This window comes from Cryptomeria japonica, chromosome 8 (assembly GCF_030272615.1).
Source record: "Cryptomeria japonica chromosome 8, Sugi_1.0, whole genome shotgun sequence".
Taxonomy (NCBI): Eukaryota; Viridiplantae; Streptophyta; class Pinopsida; order Cupressales; family Cupressaceae; genus Cryptomeria; species Cryptomeria japonica.
The window spans coordinates 124063591-124090315 of record NC_081412.1 but is presented as its reverse complement, the minus strand read 5'-3'; the positions used below and the strand labels follow the sequence as shown (position 1 = coordinate 124090315).

Sequence of the window (26725 nt, the reverse complement as noted above, 5' to 3'; positions counted from 1 at the left end):
CCAAATGTCAAAGCCTAAATGTCCCACTACCACTAGGGACATCCAATAATACTCTAATCGCAAGCTAGCTAAATCCACATGAGGGAAACTTAATTACTCTTTTATGTTGTTGCCGAAAGAAGTCATTTTTATGATTATCCTTCCCAATAAGCATAAATAATGAAAAGAAAGATTCTGATCCAGCCAACTCTATAGCAATACTTGCGGCACCCACTTTCCCATGCGAAATAAAATTGAATACCCATCCCTTCCATGATAGATTAAATCCTGCATCAAGAACAAAAAATATTAGGTAAAATTACAATCCCACATTTTCTTTCATTTGCATAGAGAGCTTGTCTTCTTGAACCTCCATAGATGACATAGTTTTTCCATCCACATTTGAGTCGCATCCCTGTTAGCCAACAAATCTGCTAATTGATTTGATTCCCTATAATAGTACCCAATATAGTAAGACTCAAAGAGAATAAAGCATTCCGAACTTCTTGGATGATATATTCTATATTCTATTTAGGGACTTCAAAATTCTTAATAGTTGATATGATATTCAAGGAATCCCCTTCTATCTCTAAATTTTTTACTTGCTCTGAGATGGCTAAGTTGATACCAAACATAAGAGCTCTTGCCTCTGCCATATTATTTGTACCATTTCAATAATATTAGTTTATAGATTATTTTTAATACAAGGGAACAATATCTTTAATTTTATAAAAATTAAAATAAAATAAAAAACCTAAAAAAAAATGATACTTATCCTCTATTTTTGTCTCTTGTAGTTGTGACTTGCAAATTAAGGGATAATGGTGGCCTATCAATACCCTTTAAATCATTCTTCATTACTTGTCTACTCCATGAGAATCCAAGTAAGCCTTTGGAAGCATATGTCAAACCAAACCAATATCTCTTTTGAACTGTCAAACAACCTTTTATATCACTCAAAAATGACATGTTTGACTCATCTAATTTCCAGGGGTTAGCTGATAGTTTGCAACATGAGAACGCCACTTCACACAACAATCAACGATGTCCACATCTACAACAAGGATCACCCAACACCAAGGGAAGGACTCGATGTGGTTTCTTAGCTTATTTTTGCTAGCAGCCATGCTAAATATTTTAAGGAGTTATTTATGGAGCTGGTAGCCACATGATATTTAATCTTTGTACTTATTCTTAAGCAGTCATCTTAAAATTCTTTTAATTGTATAATTTTTTTAAAATAATTTTTACGGGTAAGATTTGGAGGGAAATTTGGAGTCAAATGTTAAAAAGGAGGGAAATAAATTTGTGAAGCCATGCGATATTTTTGTCAATATCATCCTCTCCTTTTTTCCACGGCCTATTTTTAATTTCTAAATAATAGTTGTTCCATTAAAAATGGAAAAGATTCTAAATTGTCATTTTCCCAAAGTTAAAAATTTGCATGGGAACACTTAGTTGCTCAAATTTAAATAAAAAATAGATTTTAAGCAGTCACATGGGGAGATGAATAAACACCAAACTCACAATGAAACACTAAACATTCTCGCAACACAAAAATGCACCCACAAATTAATAGAGAAGCTCGTGATTTTTTCCTCATAATTTTTTTATAAAAAGCTAATTAAAAAAACATCTTTAAAATTATATATTTTAGTTAAAAACATGTGCCCTTTTCTATCCAAATATTAGAGAAAGTTGTAATGATTTTTGGGGGTTTTCTTTAAGGTCACTAAATTTTGAAGTTTTTGCTAGAAATTCAGCGAACCTACAACATAGTATGTAATTATTTATTTTGAAGAAAATAATCAAAATCTAATGGTTTCTTTCTCTACTCTTGGTATAAAATTATCTATGGATGGTTAATCCATTGCAATGTTAAGTCTTACTTTTTACAGTTGAATGGATTATGCTTACCTTGAGCATCAGATTTAGATAGTTAGTGTTTTGTGTGAATTTATTAGATGTTGAATGTATTTTGGGTGTGACAAGTCAACAACTACAATAGAAAAGTCCTTGTGATGGAATTATAGGTTTACAAGTGTTCTATAAAATATTTTAACATTTTTTTATGAAAGGTTGCACTCTTATAGCAAGCACAAGAGAAATTATAAAATTATTTAACACATCATTGATCGTAGATGGACAAACAAAATTCACCAACCAATACATGCAATGAGTACTACCTAAACCCCAAGTTTTCCTTCTTTTATATGTTTAAGGGTGACCAGTCTTGTTGAAAAGTTTTGATAGATTGAAAAAACACTTATATTTATAGCAAACGACATTTTTGGTGAACAAATTAGTTTCAAACTTTTCAAAACCAATAATATATAGATTCGTTTAGAATATTACATAATCAAAACTCCATGGCTGATAAGGCTTTCAAAATAATTTTAATGGATATGAATGAATAAGGGTTTCTAATAATGTTTACTAGTCAAATTGTCAATGAGACTCACTAATAGTTAACAACATTGAAAAGCACAAAAGAATTAAACCAAAATGGGTTACCATTAATATCATACTTATTTGACCTCCATTTCTTTTCAGATCTTAGATCTTATGTTGAGATTTTGAGAATGTCAATTAACCAGTAGATAAAAAGTTCAAAGAATATAAATGCACCACATATTTCAAGACCATATTAGCAGAATGCTTAAGGTTTAATAGAGATGTATAATTGAATTGAATTGAATTGAGTTTTTTTTAAAGTGATTAGAGAGTAATTTTGAAATTATTTTTATTGTTTTTATATTTTTATATTAGAATGTACCCATAATAATTTAAAATAAAATCTTGAGGTGATATCTTGATTTTTTGGGATATTATTAAATACTTTTGTATAGTTCAATTGATTATGTTTAATTTGACTATTTATATGTATTATCTCAATTTATACATCTATAAATTAAGTCTAACTATAAGATTATATGTTTATTCTTATTACATCCTACAAGCAATCATTTTTTTTTGTAGATAAATTGCTAGCTAGGCCTGATCCCATTATATTAATTCGAATAAAATTAAAGAGTCCATATTATAATTCTTGCAAAATAGGAAAAAGTTCCCAACAATACAAAGTTGAAACTACTATTAGCCAAACTCTGACTAGACACTCACAAGTGAAAACCATTTCATCTTAAACATAAACCTAACAACCTATAACAGATATTATCTGACCTCTATCAAAATCTTGAATTCATCCATTTGTCACCTCAACCACATTGCTTCAAAGAATATCATCCACTTGCATTTCCCACTTAGGCCCCTCCAACCAGACATATGATTTTATCCATTCAGGGTCTTCATTCATCTCAATCTACGTCTAATTCATAAAAAACTTCACTCCTCTACTCGACACATGCCAATTATCGTCATACTTCTCCTCATCTTTAATTAGGACTAAAGGGAATTTGGGGACATTGAGATGCATTTTATAGAAAATCTTTTGGCATGGGAATATGATTTTGAGCATCTATATTCATTAACACATCTTCAAATCCCTCCAGAACTTGACCTTTGAAGACCCTCTCGCACGATAATCTTATCTTTTATTTGCTAAATCCCAAGTCTAGAGAAATCGCAAGAAATATGGATGAGATATCTGTGTTGACTTGATATTTATGATCCGCGGATAAAAAATCATCTCCCAAAATAGCCCTCACTCTATGAAGACTAATGGGTGTTTATGCCTCATGATGGCTTTATCTATTTGTCCCCTACCTCCCATAGAGAATCCATTTGTATTTTGGTTGAAGTCATTCTAATAGAGGTCTCTATTTCTCTACTTTGTAATGTTTGACCTAGCAACTATATTTCACCCTCCTAATTTCTCTTGGTTTATTAATAGAAAGCTCTATCTCTTTTCAAGTCCTTTACCACCAAATGAATTGGGAGTGGTAGTTCAATAATGATTTTTGTTTTCACAGGTATCATTTCCTCCTTTGCACCCTTTCACGTCACTTGTTGTTGAGTCCCGTATAAATGTTAGTGGCATTAAAAAGCTTAAAACCATTTCATTATTGCCCTATCTAATAAATCATTTAAACATACTCTACTGAGTTATCTAGGAGCCATCACCTCAACCCAAATTTTAACCTATTCGTCATCCCTGACCCACCATAGTTTTTGCTCTATCTACCAACCTGTCCACCACCTCATTGCCTTCTTTGTATACATGACTGATTTTAAATTCATCAAATTTTCCTACCAATTCGTTAATTGGATATAACCAACACTCTAATTTCCAATTAGGTGTTTGATTCTTTCTAATTGCATTGATGGTGGTCAAAGAATTTCCTTCTAGATGAATTTTCTTGACACTATTTGCATCACCAATTGCAACCTTAAAATCCTTCCTCTTAATTTTGTTGAATTATTAGAATTTTACCCAAGGACCAAAGATCTTTCAACAATAATGGTTCCACTCGAGTCCCTAGCCACACATCCCATAGCCCCTGGACCTGGATTGCCCTTTGTCGCCCCATCAAAATTTATTTAATCCATCCTAGATCTGGGGCTTGTCATTTGATATCTTTCCTAGCACCAACGGGATGCTCAATAGCCCCTACTCCATTGACAAGGGGACAAGAAGTCATATTATTACAAGTTATTCTTCATTTCCTTTAGATATCACTTTAATATTTTAATAAGTGTAAGGTCACTCTTGATAATATAGTCTTACTTTTCTTTAATATAGTGATATATATTGTTGTCTTTTTCAACAAAGCTATATCCTTTGACTCTAATAAAAATAATTTAAACTACAAAAAATTTTATTGATGTAAGTCATGGTAATCAAAGTGATGCCATGTGATGTCATGGTAACCAAAGTGATGTAAATTTGTATTTAAGATATATATGTGAAATTATTTTCTGGAATTTGTGAGAATTTCTTCATACTTTTTGTCTACATACTTCATCTTTTGGAGCTGAGAGTGATACTTTAAAAAAATTTAAGTCCAAATTTTTTTTGTCCTAAATTTTTTAAGTCCAAAATTTTTTAAGTCTAAAATTTTTTAAGTCCAAAATTTTATAAGTCCAAAATTTTTTAAGTCAATTTTTTTAAGTTCTTAATTTTTTGAGTCCTAAATTTTTAAGTCAAATTTTTTTGAAGTCCTGATTTTTTTAAATAAATACAATGTTGAAACTATTATCAACCAAACCCTGACTAGACATTCACAAGTAAAAACCATTGACTCTTAAACATAAACCTAACAATCTATAACAGATATTATCTTATCTCTGTCAAAATCTTGAAGTCATCCATTTGTCACCTCAGCCACATTGCTTGGAAGAATATCATCCACTTGCAGTTCCCACTTAGGCCCCTCCAACCGGACATATGATTTTATCCATTCAGGGTCTTCATTCATCTCAATCTACGTCTAGTTCATAAAAAACTTCACTCCTCTATTTTCCATATGCCATTTATCTTCATACTTCCCCTCATCTTCAATTAGGACTAAAGGGAATTTGGGGACATTGAGATGCAGTTTGTAGAAAATCTTTTGGCATGGGATTATGATTTTGAGCATCTATATTCATTAACATATCTTCAATGCCCTCTAGAACCTGACCTTTGAAGACCCTTTCGCATAATAATATTATCTTTTCTTTGCTAAATCCCAATTCTAGAGAAATCACTAGAAATGTGGATGAGATATCTATGTTGACTTGATATTTATGATCTGCAGATAAAAACTCATCTCCCAAAATGGCCCTCACTCTATGAAGACTAATGGGTGTTTATGCCTCATGATGGATTTTATCTATTTGTCCTCTACCTCCCCTAGAGAATCCATTTGTCTTTTGGTTGAAGTCATTCTAATAGAGGTCTCCATTTCTCTACTCTGTAATGTTTGACGTAGCAACTACATTTCACCCTCCTAATTTCTCTCGGTTTATTACTATAAAGCTCTAGCTCTTTTCAAGTTAGAATTTGGATTTTAAATACACACTCAAGTCCATTTAGTTCATTTTTTTATTTGAAGTCCTTTGCCACCAAAGGAATTGGGAGTGGTATTTCAATAATGATTTTTGTTTTCACATGTATCATCTCCTCCTTTGCCACCCTTTCACGTCGCTTGGACTTAAATGCCTCTCGTACGATTTTCCTATCCTTGCTATTAAGCCCCGTATAAATGTCAGTGGCATTAAAAAGATTAAAACCATTTCATTATTGCCCTATCTAATCAATCATTTAAACATACTCTAGTGAGTTGTTCAGGAGCCACCACCTCAACCCAAATTTCAACCTATTCGTCATCCTCAACACACCATAGTTTCTGCTCTATCTGCCAACCTATCCACCACCTCATTGCCTTCTTTGTATACATGACTGATTTTAAATTTGTCAAATTTTCCTACAATTCGTTAATTGGATACAACCAACGCTCTAATTTCCAATTAGGTGTTTGATTCTTTCTAATTGCATTGATGGTGATCAATGAATTTCCTTCTAGATGAATTTTCTTAACACCTATTTGCATCGCCAATTGCAACCTTAAAAGCCTACTCTTAATTCTGTTGAATTATTAGAATTTTACCCAAGGACCAAAGATCTTTCAGCAATAATGGTTCCACTCGAGTCCCTAGCCACACATCCCATAGCCCCTGGAGTTGGATTGCCCTTTGCTGCCCCATCAAAATTTATTTAATTGATCCTAGATTTTGGGTTTGTCATTTAAAATCTTTCCTAAGACCAATGGGATGCTCAATAACCCATACTACATTGACAAGGGGACAAGCAGTCATATTATTGCAAGCTATACTTCATTTCCTTTAGATATTGCTTTAATATTTTAATAAGTGTAAGGTCACTCTTGATAACATAGTCTTACTTTTCTTTAATATAGTGATATATATTGTTGTCTTTATGTAGCCTTGGAAAGGAGATGCAACCATTATGATTCTTATTCTCACAATATATATTCAAAACTTTTTTTTTGTCTTTTTCAACAAAGCTATTTCCTTAGACTCTAATAAAAATAATGTCAACTGCAAAAAAAATTATTGATGTAATTCATGGTAATCAAAGTGATGCCATGTTTTCTAGTTGTTTTAATCACGTCTTTCATAAGTCAAAAATAATTTTATACAAGGATGTGATCAATTTGTTTGGCTTTAGATTGTTTGCTCTATTTTATGTATGGTGACAGTGAATCTATTATGATCTCTCTCTCTCTCTCTCTCTCTCTCTCTCTCTCTCTCTCTCTCTCTCTCTCTCTCTCTCTCTCTCTCTCTCTCTCTCTCTCTCTCTCTCTCGCGCGCGCGCGCGCGCGCGCGCACACACACACACACACACACACACACACACACACACACACACACACACACACACACACACACACACACACACACACACACACACACACCCACGCACGCACACATGCACACCTAGTACCTAGAATTTGTATACTAAGAGGGTAAATTGCATCCCTTTATGAGATACTATAAATCATTATTCATACATTGTATTGATCAATATTAAGACTATTAAAAAGGAGAACAAAATCAAGATGATGAAGGCTATCACCAAGATGTGTAAAAGACCAAAGATAGAGATCTTTAGTTATGTTGATAGTCTAAATCTAGAGGAACGTATCAATTGGATAAATGAGATGGAAGAATAATTTGAATATGAAGAAGTTGAAGATCTAGAGTGAGTCAAGTTTGCAAAAACCAAATTGAAGGAGCATCTTGCTATTTGGTGGAAAGAAGTTCAATTGGAGAGAAAATGGAGAGGAAAGGAGCAAGTCACAAAATGTGAGAGGATAGTGGTGAAATTGAAGAATCAATTCATACCTATTTACTATGAGTTGGAAATACTGAAGACATTCAAAACTTGAGGTAAATTAGAAATCAATGAAAGAGTACATAAATGATTTCCATAAGATAATCATAAGAATTGTGGTATGGATAGTTGGATGTGATAGCAACTAGCCATGGTCTCTATTTTAGCTATGGTCATTGTTTCTCCATAATTATTAATGCATAATTGTCTCAATAAACAAAGCACACAGAATCTGTCTAACTTCTAATAAAATTAAATTAAATGAGCTTCTAAACCAGTCAACTGCACTCAGATATATGATGAATTTCCAAAGCAATAAACAACTATTACACTGGAAGATAAATCCGCACAAAAATTTATTTTCATCAACTTAAGAACACAGATTTAAGCTTGTGATAATCATCCATTCATTCTATTCACAGATAAAAAGTCTTTCTCAAAACATCATATATCAAATATAATTACTAACTCTATAAGCCCCCAAAAAACTCTCGAACCTTTTCAAAGTCATTTTAAAACATATATATAGCCAATCATAGGCTAATTGTCTTTGAAACACAAAGTCACTTAACTCTGCCCTAACTAAAATATTGTTTTTGCATAGATAAAACTATTTAAGAACATATCTAAAGAAACTAAACAAGAGGTCGAAATCTGTTGGCACGATCAGGGTTGGTGTTGTGATGTGAAACCTCCAGGTTGGTTCTGTGTTGTGGCAGTGACACATTTCCACTCCAGATGAGTTGTGGAGAAGTTTTGAATGACCACAAAGTTAGGAAGCCCAATATGAGCAATCTGTTGCTTCCATACTTCCTTATTCCGCCTAGCTTGTGCCACCTTGTTTGCATGATTGTCTAGGTAATTGATGCAGAGGGTTAACAAAGATTCTATTTTTCCCACCTTGGATAAATCTTTTATTGTTAATATTTTTGCCTCTTTTACATAATCAATATTTTCTTTAAAAGACTGAATTATGGTATTTGTAGCCTCTATGGTTTTACCATCATCTTTCAAACATTTTACATCAATATATTTTATATCATTCTTCATTGACAAAGTGAGTTCTGTTAATTATTTCAACAACTTAACAAATTCCTCATGTCCCTATTTCACAATTGAATTCCTACACCCTATGCTTTTCTTGCATACATATAACACATTATCATCTAAGCCAGGCACAACCTTCTCTGCTAGAAATTTAATTACACCATACTTTTGAATTTCGCTCATCTGAGCGATCACCGCCATCCATTTGGCTTCTTCCTTTTTCCATGAGGCCATTTCTATTTCCAACTCTTTGATCACCACCACAATATCTTCATATACTTTGAATACCTCAATTACCATTTTGCTTCTTTGAATCTGATCCAACATCTTTTGATTGATCAGGGATTTGGGGTCAAAAGATGTAGGAAGCTGAGTTATTGGTTGAGGGTTGGGATTATGAATTGCTTCAATGTATTCTGCCATTAACCTTAATGTTTGCTTCAACTCTTGTTTATCTTTTTCATCCTTCCAAGTCCTAGTAATTATCTTTTTGGTAGATGCTTCCAAGTGAAGTCTTTAGGTTATGGAGTTTGATGGTAGTTGTATGATTTTTTCTAATTGTATTGATGGTGATCAATGAATTTCCTTCTAGATGAATTTTCCTGACACCTATTTCCATCGCCAATTGCAAACTTAAAATCCCTGCTCTAAATTTTGTCGAATTATTAGAATTTTACCAAAGGACCAGAGATCTTTCAACAATAATGGTTCCACTCGAGTCCCTAGCCACACATCCCATAGGACCTGGACCTAGATTTCCCTTTTCCATCCCATCAAAATTTATTTAATTCATCCTAGATCTGGAGCTTGTCATTTAACATCATTCCTAACACCAATGGGATGCTCAATAGCCCCTACTCCATTGACAGGGGGACAAGCAGTCATATCATTGCAAGTTATACTTCATTTCCTTTAGATATTACTTTAATAATTTAGTAAGTGTAAGGTCACTCTTGATAACATAGTCTTACTTTTCTTTAATATAGTGATATATATTGTTGTCTTTATGTAGCCTTCAAAAGGAGATGCAACCATTGTGATTCTTAGTCTCACAATATATATTCAAAACTTTTTTTTTGTCTTTTTCAACAAAGATATTTCCTTAGACTATAATAAAAATAATGTCAAATACAAAAAAATTGTTGATGTAAGTCATGTTAATCAAAGTGATGCCATGTTTTCTAGTTCTTTTAATCACGTCTCTCATAAGTCAAAAATAATTTTATACAAGGATGTAATCAATTTGTTGGGCTTTAGATTGTTTTCTCTATTTTATGTATGGTGACAGTGAATCTACTATGATCTCTCTCTCTCTCTCTCTCTCTCTCTCTCTCTCTCTCTCTCTCTCTCTCTCTCTCTCTCTCTCACACACACACACACACACACACACAATACCTAGAATTTTTTATGCTAAGAGGGTAAATTGCATCCCTTTAGGAGATGATATTGAGACTATTAAAAATGAGAGCCAAATCAAGATGATGAAGGTTATCACCAAGATGGGGAAAAGATTGAGGATAGAGATCTTTAGTTATGTTGATAGTCTGAATCTAGAGGAACTGATCAATTGGATAAATGAGGTGGAAGAATAATTTGAATATGAAGAAGTTGAAGATCTATAGTGATTCAAGTTTGCAAAAACCAAATTGAAGGAGCATCTTTTTATTTGGTGGAAAGAAGTTCAGTTGGATAGAAAATAGAGATGAAAGGATCAAATCACAAAATGGGAGAGGATGGTGGTGAAATTGAAGAATCAATTCATACCTATTTACTATGAGTTGGAAATACTGAAGAAAATTCAAAACTTGAGGTAAATTAGAAATCAATGGAAGACTTTAGCTACCGAGGAGGGCATGATATTATCTAATGCACCAGAGTCTATAACGTAGTTGTTAATCTTGACCACTTATAAACAAGGACACATAGAACGGATCAGGCTTTGGGTCAAAAGAATGAGGGGAATCATTAGATTCATTTGTAGTTATTTCAGGAGCAAACATAGATGACTCCAATAGTGAAGCATAAAATTTAACTTTGGAGGACTCGACATTAATTGATTGTTGATTGCTAAACTCAACCTGAGGGTCATCACCTTTGACATACTTTACTATTTTATCTAGTTCTTTGGGATTCAACCTAAGGTATTCAACAGGGGATATCTAAATCTTTGAGGATTTACAAAATTCAACAATATCAAATAAGGCATCAGGGTTAGAAGTTTTTAACAATTGAACCTGTGGAACCTTTGAACAACTAACTGGGGTTCGGGCTAGAAGTTCCTTACCTTTGACTGATACTTCTGGAGAAGTTGTATTACTTGTGGATTTGAGATTGCATTGATTTCTGGTCAACATGACACATGAAGGATCTTCCAAGGTGACCAATATATCACCTCCTCTTTCTAAATATGATTCATACTCCAAAATGTGAATTTCCTGGAGTCGTCGGGTTGTTCAGGAATCCTTTCACCTTCTAAAATCTCTTCTACCATTTCCCTTGTATTAGCCATCTATACATAATGTACCATCTCCAGACAAGAGCTTCCATCATGATCATCAGTCAAATGGAAGACACACATGTTGCCTTTCCTAGGAGGAGGTTCAATTGCAAGCCTTTGTTGTGCAAGCAAGAGTTGTAATACTTTGTTTCCAGTGTTTACCGATTGATTAGGGTTTGTCCAAGAGATGTCTTGATAAGGCTACTAAAATGATGCATTAGCCTTTGGCAATTGTCTTTTCAATGCAATAACATCATTGACTAACCTTTGGAGCATTGGATCAAAAAAAGATGAGGGCTGAGCATTTGGTATTTGAACCTCTTTCTTCTATTTTCCAGTTGTGATTAAATCATCCTCCAACTTAATAGCTAATGTTTGGTCTGCCACCAGATCTGCTACCCTTTGTCTTATGAGATGAAAGCATATATCAAGGGGCATAGAGTTAAGAAAGAAACATTTTTGATTGTCATTAGAAGGTGTTTTGTTTATTCGGATCTTATTAATAATCTTATTATATTTGGCCATGAACTCCCTCATAGGTTCATGCATTTCTTTCTTTAACCAAGTCAGTTCAGCAAGAAGAGGGTGCTCATCTTCTGCACTTTTGAACTTGGTTTCAAATTTTGTTTTCATATCATTCCAATTAGTGATTGAACCATTGGGTAAATGATAGAACCATTTTGTTGCGACATCAATTAAAAGATTGTACAAAGAGTCTCATTTCCACATCTTCATGTTGAACACCTAATACACCACATGCTACGCTTAAAGCACTCAAATTCTCATCTATTGATGTTTTCCCATCACCATTAAATTTAGGTAAATCTTCCCTTGCTCCTTTAGGTAAATGATTCAAATTAGCTCCTAGGTTTAGGGGTCCTATAGCAACTCCCCACGACTAAGCCATTGGAAAAGTAAAAGGTGTGAGATTGATGACAATGGGCAGGATAAACCGTGCAAAATGAGGGCTTGGCAGGTGGGAGATGCAAAAAGTGTGGGAGGGGGAGGAAGTCTACTTCTTGCCCGTTTAGAACTAGTAGGGTTAAATGAAAAAAAAAAAGATTTTGTAATGCTTGAAAAACAAGATCTACTACTCCTCTCCTCAAAGATATGGTGTACCTTCTAGACTCCAGTCTGCTGAAGCATAAAAGACAACTATATCTTCCTATTTGTCTTACAATTCAAGATTAAGTTGCACAACAGAGAAGATGATCTCATGGGGTAGCACTTATTTTCCCCATGTTCAGGCAGCTAATCTTAACAATATGCAAGATAATGTTCCCAATAGAGTTTCCAAAAATTTGTTGGTTAACAAATTTGTCCTCAATAATGAGATTTTTGGACTCTATACCCCTTTCTAAGCATCAAATCAATAACAAGTAGTTGGGTAAAGTTGAAACAATTTCCCTTTGAATTAAGGTAAAACTCCCTTTTTATGAAATTCAATGAATGATTTTAAACTAAAAATAAACTTGCAAGCATACATTTTACTAGAAAGTACTAAAGTCAAACTACCATTCATACATAGACATATTATGAATGTGATCTTTCATGAAATCAATCTCAATAAACAAGCACACAGACTCTGTCTAACTTCTGATAAAATTCATTAAAATGAGCTTATAAACTAGCTAACTGCACTCAGATATATGATGCATTTCCAAAGCAATAAACAACTATTACACTGGAAAATAAATCCACACAAAAATTTATTTCCATCAACTTAAGCACACACATTTAAGCTTGTGATAATCATCCATTTATTCTATTCACAAATAAAAAGTCTTTCTAAAAACATCATATATCAAAATATAATTACTAACTCTATAAGCCTCCCAAAAACTCCCAGACCTTTTCAAAGTCATTTTAAAACATATATATAGCCAATCATAGGCTAACTGTCTTTAAAACATGAAGTCACTTAACTCTGCCCTAACTAAAATTTAGTTTTTGCATAGCTAAAACTATTTAAGAACATATCTAAAGAAACTAAACAAGAGGCTGAAATCTGCTGGCACGATCAGGGTTGGTGTTGTGATGTGAAACCTCTAGGTTGGTTATGTGTTGTGGTAGTGACACATTTCCACTCCAGATGAGCTATGGATAAGTTTTGAATGATCACAAAGTTAGGAAGCCCAGTATGAGAAATTCGTTGCTTCCATACTTCCTTATCCCGCCTAACTTGTGCCACCTTGTTCGCATGATTGTCCAGGTAATTGATGCAGAGGGTTAACAGAGATTCTATTTTTCCCACCCTGGAGAAATATTTTGTTGTTAATATTTTTGCCTCTCTTACATAATCAATCTTTTCTTTAAAAGATTGAATTATGGTATCTGTAGCCTCTATGGTTTTACCATCATCTTTCAAACATTTGACATCAATATATTTTATATCATTCTTCATTGACAAAGTGAGTTCTGTTAATTATTTCAACAACTGAACAAATTCCTCATGTCTCTATTTCACAATTGAATTCCTACATTATATGCTTTTCTTTTATACATATAACACATTATCATCTAAGCTAGGCACAACCTTCTCTACTAGAAATTTAATTACACAATACTTTTGAATTTCGCTCATCTGAGTGATCACTGCCATCAATTTGGTTTCTTCCTTTTTCCATGAGGCCATTTATGTTTCCAACTCTTTGATCACCACCACAATATCTTCATATACTTGGCTCAAATCTCTAATGTATTTTATACCTACTTGAATCACTCCTAACCAATCAAGAAATACCTCAATTACCATTTTGCTTCTTTGAATCTGACCCAGCATCTTTTGATTGATTGGGGATTTGGGGTCAAAAGACATAGGAAGTTGAGTTATTGGTTGAGGGTTGGGATTATGAATTACTTCAATATATTCAACCATTAACCTCAATGTTTGCTTCAGCTCTTGTTTATCTTTTTCATCCTTCCAAGTCCTAGTGATTATCTTTTTGGTAGATGCTTCCAAGTGAAATCTCTGGGTTATGGAGTTTGATGGTATTTGTTTGATTTTTTCTAATTGCATTGATGGTGATCAATGCATTTCCTTCTAGATGAATTTTCTTGACACCTATTTCCATTGCCAATTGAAACCTTAAAAGCCTTGCTTTGAATTCTGTCGAATTATTAGAATTTCACCAAAGGACCAAAGATCTTTCAGCAATGATGGTTCCACTCGAGTCCCTAACCACACACCCCATAGCCCCTAGACTTGGATTGCCCTTTGCCTCCCCATCAAAATTTGTCCTAGATCTATGGCTTGTCATTCAACATCTTTCCTAACACTAATGAGATGCTCAATAGCCTCTACTCCATTGGCAGGGGGACAAGCAGTCATATTATTGCAAGTTATACTTCATTTCCTTTAGATATTACTTTAATATTTTAATAAGTTTAAGGTCAGTCTTGATAGCATAGACTTACTTTTCTTTAATATGGTGATATATATTGTTGTCTTTATGTAGCCTTGGAAAGGAGATGCAACCATTATGATTCTTAGTCTCACAATATATATTCAAAACTTTTTTTTGTCTTTTTCAAAAAAGATGTTTCCTTAGACTCTAATAAAAATAATGTCAAATACAAAAACTTTGTTGATGCAAGTCATGGTAATCAAAGTGATGCCATGTTTTCTAGTTCTTTTAATCACGTCTCTCATAAGTCAATTTTTTTTTTATACAAGGATGTAATCTCTCTCTCTCTCTCTCTCTCTCTCTCTCTCTCTCTCTCTCTCTCTCTCTCTCTCTCTCTCTCTCTCTCTCTCTCTCTCTCTCTCTCTCTCACACACACACACACACACACACACACACACACACACATAGTACCTTGATTTTTTTTTATGCTAAGAGGGTAAATTGCATCCCTTTAGGAGATACTATAAATTATTATTAATACATTGTATTGATCAATATTGAGACTATTAAAAAAGAGAACCAAATCAAGATGATGAAGGATATCACCAAGATGGGGAAAAGACCAAGGGTAGAGATCTTTAGTTATGTTGATAATCTGAATTCTTGAGGAACTGATCAATTGGATAAATGAGATGGAAGAATAATTTGAATATGAAGAAGTTGAAGATCTAGAGTGAGTCAAGTTTGCAAAAACCAAATTGAAGGAACATCTTGTTATTTGGTGCAAAGAAGTTCAATTCGATAGAAAATAGAGAGGAAAGGAGCAAGTCACAAAATGGGAGAGGATGGTGGTGAAATCGAAGAATCAATTCATACCTATTTACTATGAGTTGAAAATACTGAAGAAAATTCAAAACTTGAGGTAAATTAGAAATCAATGGAAGACTACATAGAGGATTTCCATAAGATAATCATAATTACAGTGGTAAGGATATTTGGATGTGATAGCAACTAGCCATGGTCTCTATTTCAATTATGGTCATTATGTTTCTCCATAATTATTAATGCATAATTGTCACCATTGGACTAAGTGCTTATGTTTTGGGATATAAATTTGAGGCAGAAATTATGCTTGTATGTGGTAGTTCTAGTGTGGCATTCTCTTTGGATGATTTCTTATTGTTGTGCATTGAAATGATAGAGGATGTTCTTTAATTGTATAATATCTATGTCTTTATTGCTCTTCATATCAACTCAAATACTATTTATGATTTTCATAGAGCATGGTAAGCAATAATTCCTACATGTTCCACCATTTCCCTACTTGACTTACAATTTCAACATTCTCATCATAATTGATCGTTTTTCTATCTCTCAATGACTAATTTCAATATGGAAACTATCCTCCTTCCTTTCTTAATAAGTTGTGTTCCCCTTGTTATTAGCTACTAAATGAGTAGTGGAATCTTTGTACACGACAAAGCCATTTTTAACATGTGAATAGAGACCAAGGTGATCTTTGTTTATTTCATAGTGCAATTACCACTAGGTTGTCACATGTAGTGGATATCAAATGTATCAAAATATAACACATATTATCTTGTTTCAATTTTAGAATTAATTTCAAGGTAGGTCTCATGGAGTTTATTAAAATCTCCAATTCAAAATAGCTATGTCTCTCTTTAAATTTTGTTTATAAATTTAATTTGTATCTTTACTATGCTTTGAGAAAATTAAATGAGATTGTTTTAATGTTTGTGTTAAACTTAATTCTTCTTATAATTCATTTGTATTATTACATATAATTTGGATCTTTTATCATGAAATATAACTTGATATAGGTCAATAAGTGTCCTTATATTCAATTAAATACCTTGTGGTAATTGATAAATACTTGCATTCACAATCAAAATATTTGTTCTATAGATATACTTTGGTAGGAAAACAACAACATCTACGAGTGAACGAACCTCCCCACCCACAAAATTTAAACCTCTAGCCATAAAAGAAGAAATAAATAATTATTGATGATTTAATTGTTGAATGGTAGATGGAATTTATGCTCCATTAAGGACCCATGTATAATGGATATCTAGATATTATTATTTAATTTTGATACTTTACTTCAAAATCTAAAACAATACACATTTTCTAAAACCTCTTATAAGGAAAATTCTACTTATACACATTTTTCGTAGATGGAAAAACAAACTTCACCAACCAATACATGCAATGAGTACTGCTTAAACCCCAAGTTTTCCTTCTTTTATATGTTTAAGGGTGACCAATCTTGCTGAAAAGTTTTGATAGTTTGAAAAAACACTTATATTAGTAGCAAATGACATTTTTGGTGAATGAACTAGTTTCAAACTTTTCAAAATCGACAATAAATAGATTTGTTTAGAATATTACATAATCACAACTCCATGGCCGATAAGGTTTTCAATATAATTTTAGTGGATATGAATGAATGAGGGTTTCTAATAATGTTTACTGGTCAAATTGTCAATGAGACTCACTAGTAGTTAACAACATTGAAAAGCACAAAAGAATTAAAATAAAATGGGGCACCATTAATATCATACTTATTTGACCTCCATTTCTTTTCGGATCTTAGATCTTATGTTGATATTTTGAGAATTTCAATCCACCAATAGATAAAAAGTTCAAAGAATATAAATGCACCACATATTTCAAGATCATATTAGGAGAATGCTTAAGGTTTAATAGAGATGTATAATTGAATTGAATTGAATTTTTTTTTAAAGTGGTTATAGAGTAATTTTGAAATTGTTTTTATTTTTTTTAATATTTTTATATTAGAATGTACTCATAATAATTTAAAATAAAATCTTGAGGTGATATCTTGATTTTTTGGGATATTATTAAATACTTTTGTATAATTCAATTGATTATGTTTAATTTGTCTATTTATATGTATTATCTTAATTTATACATCTATAAATTAAGTCTAACTATAAGATTATATGTTTATTCTTATTAAATCCTACAAGCGATCATTTTATTTTTTTTGGTAAATAAATTGCTAGCTAGGCTAGATCCCATTATATAAATTTGAATAAAATTTATAGAGTCCATATATCATAAGTCTTGCAAAACAAGAAAAAGTTCGCAGCATTACAAAGTTGAAACTATTATCAACCAAAACCCGACTGGACATTCACAAGTGAAAACCATTGCATCTTAAACATAAACCTAACATCCTATAACAGATATTATCTGACCTCTGTCAAAATCTTGAAGTCATCCATTTATCGCCTCAACCATATTGCTTGGAAGAATATCATTTACTTGCATTTCCCACTTAGGCCCCTCCAGTTGGACATATGATTTTATCAATTCAGGGTCTTCATTCATCTCAATCTACATCTAATTCATAAAAACTTCACTCCTCTACTCGCCACATGCCAATTATCTTCATACTTCTCCTCATCTTCAATTAGGACTAAAGGGAATTTGGGGACATTGAGATGCATTTTGTAGAAAATATTTTGGCATGGGAATATGATTTTGAGCATCTATATTCATTAACACATCTTCAATGCCCTCCAGAACCCGACCTTTGAAGACCCTCTCACATAACAATCTTATCTTTTCTTTGCTAAATCCGAAGTCTAGAGAAATCGCTAGAAATGTGGATAATATATCTATGGACTTGATATTTATGATCTGCAGATAAAAACTCATCTCCCAAAATGACCCTCGCTATATGAAGAACTAATGGGTAATTATGCCTCATGATGGCTTTTATCTTTTTGTCCCCTACCTCCCCTAGAGAATCCATTTGTCTTTTGGTTGAAGTCATTCTAATAGAGGTCTCCATTTCTCTACTCTGTAATGTTTGACTTAGCAACTATGTTTCACCCTCCTAATTTCTCTTGGTTTGTTACTAGAAAGCTCTAGCTCTTTTCAAGTTAGAATTTGGATTTTAAATACCCACTCGAGTCCATTTAGTTCATTTGTTTTATTTTAATCCCTTTTTCCACCAAATGAATTAGGAGTGGTATTTCAATAATGATTTTTGTTTTCGTAGGTATCATCTCCTCCTTAGACTATTGATGCCATTCCCTTAGACTCTAATAAAAATAATGTCCACTACAAACATTTTGTTGATGTAAGTCATGGTAATCAAATTGATGCCATATTTTCTAGAAATCGATGAAAGAGTACATAGAGGATTTCCATAAGATGATCATAAGAATTGTGGTATGGATAGTTGGATGTGATAGAAACTAGCCACGGTCTCTATTTCAGCTATGGCCATTGTTTCTCCATAATTATTAATGCATAATTGTCACCATTGGATTGAGTGCTTATGTTTTCGGATATAAATTTGAGACAAAAATTATGCTTGTATGTGATAGTTCTAGTGTGGCATTCTCTTTGGATGATTTCTTATCGTTGTGCATTGAAATGATAGAGGATGTTCTTTAATTGTATAATATATGTGTCTCTATTTCTCTTCATATCAACTCAAATACTATTTATGATTTGCGTAGAGCATGGTAAGCAATAATTCCTATATGTTCCACCATTTCCCTACTCGACTTACAATTTCAACATTCTCATCAAAATTGATCATGTTTCTATCTCTCAATGAGTAATTTCAATATGGAAACTATCCTCCTTCCTTGCTTGATAAGTTGTGTTCCCCTTGTTATTAGCTACTAAATGAGTAGTGGAATCTTTGTACATGACAAAGCCATTTTTAACATGTGAATAGAGACCAAGGTCATCTTTGTTTATTTCATAGTGCAATTACCACTACGCTGTCACATGTAGTGGATATCAAATGTATCAAAATATAACACATATTATTTGGTTTCAATTTTAGAATTAATTTCAAGGTAGGTCTCATGGATTTTATTAAAATCTCCAATTCCAAATAGCTATGTCTCTCTTTAAATTTTGTCTATAAATTTAATTCGTATCTTTACTATGCTTTGAGAAAATTAAATGAGATTGTTTTAATGTTTGTGTTAAACTTAATTCTTCTTACAATTCATTTGTATTATTACATATAATTTGGGTCATTTATCATGAAATATAACTTGATATAGGTCAATAAGTGACCTTACATTCAATTAAATACCTTGTGATACTTGATAAATACTTGCATTCACAATCAAAATCTTTGTTCTATAGATATAATCTGGTAGGAAAACAACAACATCTACAAGTGAACGAACCTCCCCTCCCACAAAATTTAAACCTCTAGCCATAAGAGAAGGAATAAATAATTATTTATGATTTAATTGTTGAACGGTAGATGACATTTATGCTCCATTAAGGACCCATGTATAGTGGTTATCTAGATATTATTATTTAATTTTGATACTTTATTTCAAATTAGAAGACAATACACATTTTCTAAAACCTCTTATAAGGATTTTTTTATAATTCATATGTTAAGTGTCACATCTAAACATTTTTTTCACCAAACACACCCTTCACACCAAACCATAAGGTACCAAAATTCATTTTTGTATGCATCACTACATATAGGTAAAATGCATGCATTTAAAAAAGAAAATCAAGAAACTCTTGCATGTCATAATAAAGAAGTTGAATGGACTAATGTATGCGTTAGCATTGAGTGAGTGTGTTGAGAATGAGAAAGTATCTATTAGGCCATTAATAACAATTCTTAGTAAAAAAAAGACCCCAATCATAAAATACCACACATGGTTGAACGAAACTCATAACCTTGCCAAGATTTACTAAGAAAATATAAAATTCTCTTATCAATCAATCTATCATGAATGTACCAACAAGCAATAACACCCTAATAATTGATATTTCCAAAAAGATTGCAATCAATGATGAACTCCAAGGCAAAAATTCTATTTATACACTTGGAAGTCATTGACAAATCTTGTAGGCATTTCTATACACATTGGACCATGTTGGAAATGTGAGGTTTTGATGAGTAGAAGAAACAAGAAACTGAGTTTAGGTAGAAGGAGAAAAATAAACCGATGTTTTCAAATCTTTAAATGATAGAGAAAAGTATAGCAAGACCTAAATTACATTTACTTAAAAAATTAAAAAATATAAATTTAATCAAATTTTATAAGTATGCTAAAAACTATTTATTTGTTTAACTTAGATACCAATCACTTAGTTCCTAATTAAAGAAACCTAAAGTATTAATTAATTAATTTAAATTTGTTTAAATTAATGAAAATTTCAAAATAGCCGTTGAAAGGAGAATGGGAGCGGCATTTCAAATTAAGATTGTTTTTAAATTTGAAATTCTGTTAAGACATTGTTTTTAAATTTCACATTCCGTTAAGAAAGTCCTCCATTCCATGCCTGATGTGTCAGAGTTCTAAGTTTTGTTCTCTTTGTTTTTGTGATTGTCAAATGTTTTGTTCTTTCTCTCCATTCAATTTTTTTTTGCTCAGGTGTTTGTTTTATTTGGTGGTTTGGTGGTGTACAGCGTGCACGCTGGTTTTTCTGTCCATCTTATTTTCAGGTGTTTGTTTTGTTTGGTGGTGTTCAGTGTTTTTTCAAATTTTTTGTTTGTTTTAGTGTTAATTTTTGTGGCAGAGCGGAGGAAGAGACAGAACAGAGGAAGAGGCAGAGGCAGAGCAACCAAGGGCAATTTCTTCTTCCAGGTACTGCAATTCAATTTCATCAATTCAAATAAAATTATCTGCTGTCACCACTTGTGCAATGCTATTAAGTTAGGTTGTTTGCAGATTTTCTCCCTCACGATGCTATTAAATCAGTTTTTGCCCTTTTAAGGGCATTAGCTTTTTTCGATTTCTCTTCTTCTATTTTTCTCCAGAGGGCAGTAATAGCACAGGTCAGGCCGAGAGGGCTCTTAGAATCCAAGGTTTCATCTCTGTGTCGGCCTCTCTGCCTAACCAACCCCAATATATGTTATCTATCCAAATTTTTCTTCCATCATCAATTCAAATCAAATGCTGCGATATTTTCATATTTTCTGTAATATTTACTTCTTATTTTTTGTGAGATTAATCATGGGTTTTGCTTGATAAGATTAGTTTAATGGTTGAAATAATGTTTATCTCATTTTGCTTGTATGCACATGTTTTCCCTAGATTTCAGTTTTAGATATACCCTGCATCTTTAAGAGAGTGGGTGATTTTGATGCTTCCACTTCGTGCTGTACAAAGTCTACCAAAGTGCAAATGTGCTTGTGCAGAGGTGCATTTAACTTTTCATATTCAAACATGGGTAATGAGCTTTTAGTGTAAAACTTATACATAAGAATTTCTGGGGAAATATTCGCAGCTACTTGTGTTTGGTAATTCATTAGCGTTTGGAAATATCTGTGCATTTTACATTTGAATGTTCCTAAAGACATCGTTAGGAATAATCTTCAAAATTGTTTACATCTTCTTTTCCCTGCAAATCAGTCATGAGCAAATTAGTTATAATGCCTGAAAAAGCTTTAACTTTGCATGGGGTTTAACCTATTTTAAGTTAATTTATTAGGTCTATTAATCTAATTTTGGTTCATGCACAATTAGTTCTGTTAACCTATAATGGGTTGTAGCCTTTTGATTGAGGCACTAGTTCAGTTAGTGTGGCACAAAAATCTCAGGAGGATGATATGTCTCATACTAATGAAGGTCAACAGTCTATGAAATGTAGATATAATCTTCTGGATAAAACTGTGTGAATATTTTTATTCGATGTTTGGAGAGAATGATTCAAAACATTGAATAAAAATATTCACACAATTTTATCCAAAAATCTGTACGAAGTCTAAGTCTACATCTCTCATTCTGCCGTTCCTTTAAAATATGTAATCAACAAAACAACACTTGCAGAGGAAGTCCCAAAAGCTAGTAATGGTATCTACGAGTTTCCTGTATTACACTTACATTACATATGGGCTTATAAGGTGGTGTTTCTCTCTTTTGAAGCAGCCAGTCCCAATCAACATGTTCAAAGAAAGGATGTGACTTAATGTCCCTCACTCCTCCTTTCAGACATCCAATTCTGATCACATTTTAATGCTGTCAAACTTGATATGGAACCAAGAATTACATCATAAAATGCAAAATGCAAAGAAACCTAGCCTGATAATTAAGCACAACATTAATCACAAACTTTGGTCTAGAACTAGTTCATGTTTTAAAAATTAAAGAAACATGGTAGGTTATCTCTTTCCAAAACCTTTTAGTGAGATCTGCAGTCAAGATTTTGTTGATTAAGTCTCTTGCACTGTACAATCCAAAATGTAAAAGCAAAAATAAATTATGATATATTGCAAGACTAATATATATCAGACATCTAGTTTCCCGCAGTTAAAGCGGGAGAAGTAAAATGATGATGAATCAGAGTTTAATCTAAATTATTGAGAAAAAAAAATGAAAGGATCTCTTGCTTATAGGAGAAATGGGTTGGGAAACGAAGCTTGCATTTCAATATATTCTGGTAGGTACCGAATGTATCTACCATCATCCAACCACGAAAAATCAGTTAAAAACTATCACAAAAACATGAAAAATCAGTCTTGAAAAACCTACAGCCTTTAATGGAGTAAATCCTGCAAACCAACCACTGTCCTGAAATGGAGTAAATCCTGCAAGCATTTCATACACAAGAACACCAAATGTCCACCTGCAAATCGTATCCTGTTAACTTTCAAGTCTTTACAGGTAAGAATCAATCATTATTCAAGGTAGCACTTAAAATATTACCAATCAACAGCTTTGCCATGGCCTTTATTCAAGAGAATTTCAGGTGCCAAGTAGTCTGGTGTTCTTAAGATGCTCAATACAAAATAAAATCAGATATTGAATGTCTTTGAACATCTCAATACCAATGAAGTTTATGAATTTGAGTGTGTAAGTATCAATTTCATAAATTTTTTGAGATCATGTTCTATAATACATCATCAGAGTATTATTGAACTATGTAGGAAATTGTTTTTTTTATGAATGTTTAGTGTTAAAGTGAGTTATATTTAAAAATGCATTATTCTACGGTACAAATGCCCTCACCACATAGAGTAAATGATCTTTTAAATGATCTTTTCTCAACCACTTTAGCAAATCAAAATCTGCAACAAAATATCCATATTTTCTTATGTTTGACATATTGAAAGACATCGTTAGGAATACTCATGATGCAGATAGGAAGTCTCTTTTTCCTTTGTTATACATTCATTTGTGCATACCCTGTCGTCCTGGTTCTAGTATGATGCTGAAACTGCTCTCTAGCTTTTTTTAATTTGAGATAAGTAATAACAAGCCATTGGTATTTTCATGACATTGTCACAGGATAAATCAGGGATCTTGATTATGCCTTATTGCCACATAAGACTCTCTGCAATATACCTTTTGTTTAGTGCCTCTTTAGACATGTTTGCCACTTCCTTTGACTTCATATAATCTTGTGATTATAACTATTCCTCATGTTAAGAAATAGTACATCTTGATACCATGCTCTATAATATCTCTTCAGAAGGCAATATTTATCCCTCTAATTTCAGCAGTGTCAATAAAATTTATTATCTCCTTAACAGCTGTGTAAATAGTTTTCCACCAATACTATTTTCAAAAAGTTTGATGATGGTAAGGTTTGCTCTTCTGTTTAACAAGTTGTGTTTCTGTCCTGATCTCCTGCATTGCTAGTTTTCAGTTCAAATATGTGGCTGAATAAATCCTCATTGATATTTACAGAATCTGCCACCTGGATATCCCATTCTTTGTATCAATTTCACTCCAACATGATTGTTTTACTTACTATGTAAAACTCCAAAATACCATACTATCAGTTGTGATTTGGGCATCACATGTTTCCATTTTGTCATTCTTTTTTAATTCTTTAACACTCTTTGTAATTGAGCTATTGTGCCGCAAACTTTAAAAATAGTCAAATATTTATCATCTTTTTGCTTTCGTTCTTAAATTTTGTGATTTGTCATTCTTTTTTAATTCTTTAACACTCTTTGTAATTTATCATGTTTCCAGTCGCTTTTAATGGAATTTTCATGTTCTGGCTTGACTGAAGTAAATATTGCTAAATTGGCATCACCGAAGGTTGTAAGGGACTGTTCTAGTACAGTTGGGCTCTCAGAAATATAACTCACATACCAGAAATAATGGGGACCTTGATTCGTGTTGATGTTGCACTATCCTTAGAATTCTTAGCCACTAAACTTCAATGGTGGCCTTACTTATAACTTTTGAAAAGTTATTGCCTACTTAACAGTCGCACATTGCCTACTTATCTTTTCATGCTTTAATGGTGGCAACTTACTTAAAAGTTATTGCCTACTTAACTTTTGATGCTTTCACTGCAACATTGTAGGCATGTGGCCTTTCTTTGACATCTGTCTTTGAAACATCATGGGTTGTTCATGGCAGTAGAGTGCTTTGTTTGTCTTCAAATTGGCTTATAAAGGTTGTCACTGTTCCATATCGTTGTAATTTATAAAACTTTGATGAATGCCATAAATGTTGATATCACTGTTATTATGAGGTCTGGTCCAGACATTTTTTGGTCTGTTCTATCTTGATGAATATTTTCAGTATAAAATCAAATCACTATGACCACTGAGGGCTGCTACATGGGCTGTCAAATCAGTATCAAGCACTTGAAATCCACTATTTCCTTCTAAGCACTCCGTGATTGTAAGCAAAACGAAATATGAAAATAAAACATGTAGAAACAGTGAATGCCCTCCTTGATCTCTATCAAATTTGTCTTTTGATCTTTGATACCATTATTTGACTGAAAATAGAGACATGTATTGTGTTGCCTCTCTTTTATGAGCATGTGTTGTGTTATTAGATCAGTCATGTAAAATTCAAGCGTCAATCTCTGGAATTTTTGTAGGTACAAAAGGAAGGACGTTTTTCAGACATTGGATGTTGGATGTGGTCAAATGAAGGTATGCATTTCATTGCATTTTTTCTTTGAAAAGAAATGAATTGTAAAAAAAATAAGACTGATAGGATGAAAGCAGTCCTCGTTTTGTGGAAGAAGTGCTTTCCTTGTTTTTCTGATGACACTGTATGTTCTTTATACTTGTTCTTCAATATGCTTCACATTATTTTCGAAAAAAAATTAGAATAATTTTGAGTATCAAATACTGAATGATTTTTTTTGTTTTTCGTAAAGATGGGGAAGATAGACGATGGCTTATATAATGATTTCATGATAAAATGCAGGAATAAGGAGCTGGTGGATTATAGAAAACTGGATGCCCATTCTCATCATTTCAAGGGTAGCAGTATAAGGCATGCAAATTGCTTTCCGTCACTGTTTATGTATAGTTGTTGCCTGAAACATTTTCATTCTGAAATTTAAGTAACAATTGTACTATTGTTTTGAAATGAGCACTGTAGGGGCACAGAGAGTTAAGAACGTATGCATCATATTTTGAAATGATTTCTGAAGTGTTTTATATCCAATATTTCATAGAGTTTCTCTTGGGTATAATCTATTTATTATTTGTATTTGTTTATGTTTTCAAAGATAGACTCAAGTTCACAGTATGTTGCAGGCAAAAACAAATTACATGTTGCTTTTGGAACAGGTGGATTGAAGGCCACTCTCCCAAGTTCCCAACAATGGGTGTCAGTTTGACAACAAGAAGAGTAGTAAGGGATGTGATTAGATCATTTCTTTAGTAACATTTTGGTCAAGGGTATTGACCTAATAGCAATGTAACATGGTCAATGGTATTGACGTAATGGCATTGTAACATGGTCAAGGTATTGACCCAATAGCATTGTAATATGTAAAAAAATAATGATTAATAAAAAAAATTATTGGAAGGGGATGAAAAACCCTTCCAAAGACCAAAGGGAATAGCCAATGGCCATGGTTATTCCTTAAGGTCGTGTGTTTGTGTGGCAACTTAAAGAATGATCCGTAGGCCAATGCCATTCTTTAAGATCTATTTCTTGTTTTCTTTACATTTTTTTACTTATCTTGATTAATTTTTAATTTTTATTTCAAAATTTTTTAATTTTAATCTCAACATTAAAGTTAGAAAACACAAATTTGAAAATTATGAATCACAATACAAATCCCCCTTCATAG

The 26725-nt window shown here is 32.6% G+C and overlaps 1 protein-coding gene across 1 annotated transcript; it reads left to right on the top strand.

The window, feature by feature from the left end:
- The first annotated feature begins 20990 nt into the window (after window positions 1–20990).
- On the top strand, window positions 20991–26397 carry LOC131050628 (uncharacterized). The gene is made up of 4 exons (XM_059210061.1): window positions 20991–21167; window positions 21242–21309; window positions 25514–25568; window positions 25849–26397. Exons 1-4 carry the CDS (start codon window positions 21008–21010, stop codon window positions 25914–25916), a joined length of 351 nt encoding a protein of 116 aa, XP_059066044.1. The 5' UTR covers window positions 20991–21007; the 3' UTR covers window positions 25917–26397.
- Window positions 26398–26725: the final 328 nt, after the last annotated feature.

Coding starts and splice junctions, on each gene's coding strand:
- LOC131050628 (XM_059210061.1), top strand. CDS start 21,008: ATGTGTCAGAGTTCTAAGTTTTGTTCTCTTTGTTTTTGTGATTGTCAA. Junction 21,168..21,241: donor TCTGTCCATCTTATTTTCAG/GTGTTTGTTTTG, acceptor TTTTTGTGGCAG/AGCGGAGGAAGAGACAGAAC. Junction 25,569..25,848: donor TTGGATGTGGTCAAATGAAG/GTATGCATTTCA, acceptor GATAAAATGCAG/GAATAAGGAGCTGGTGGATT.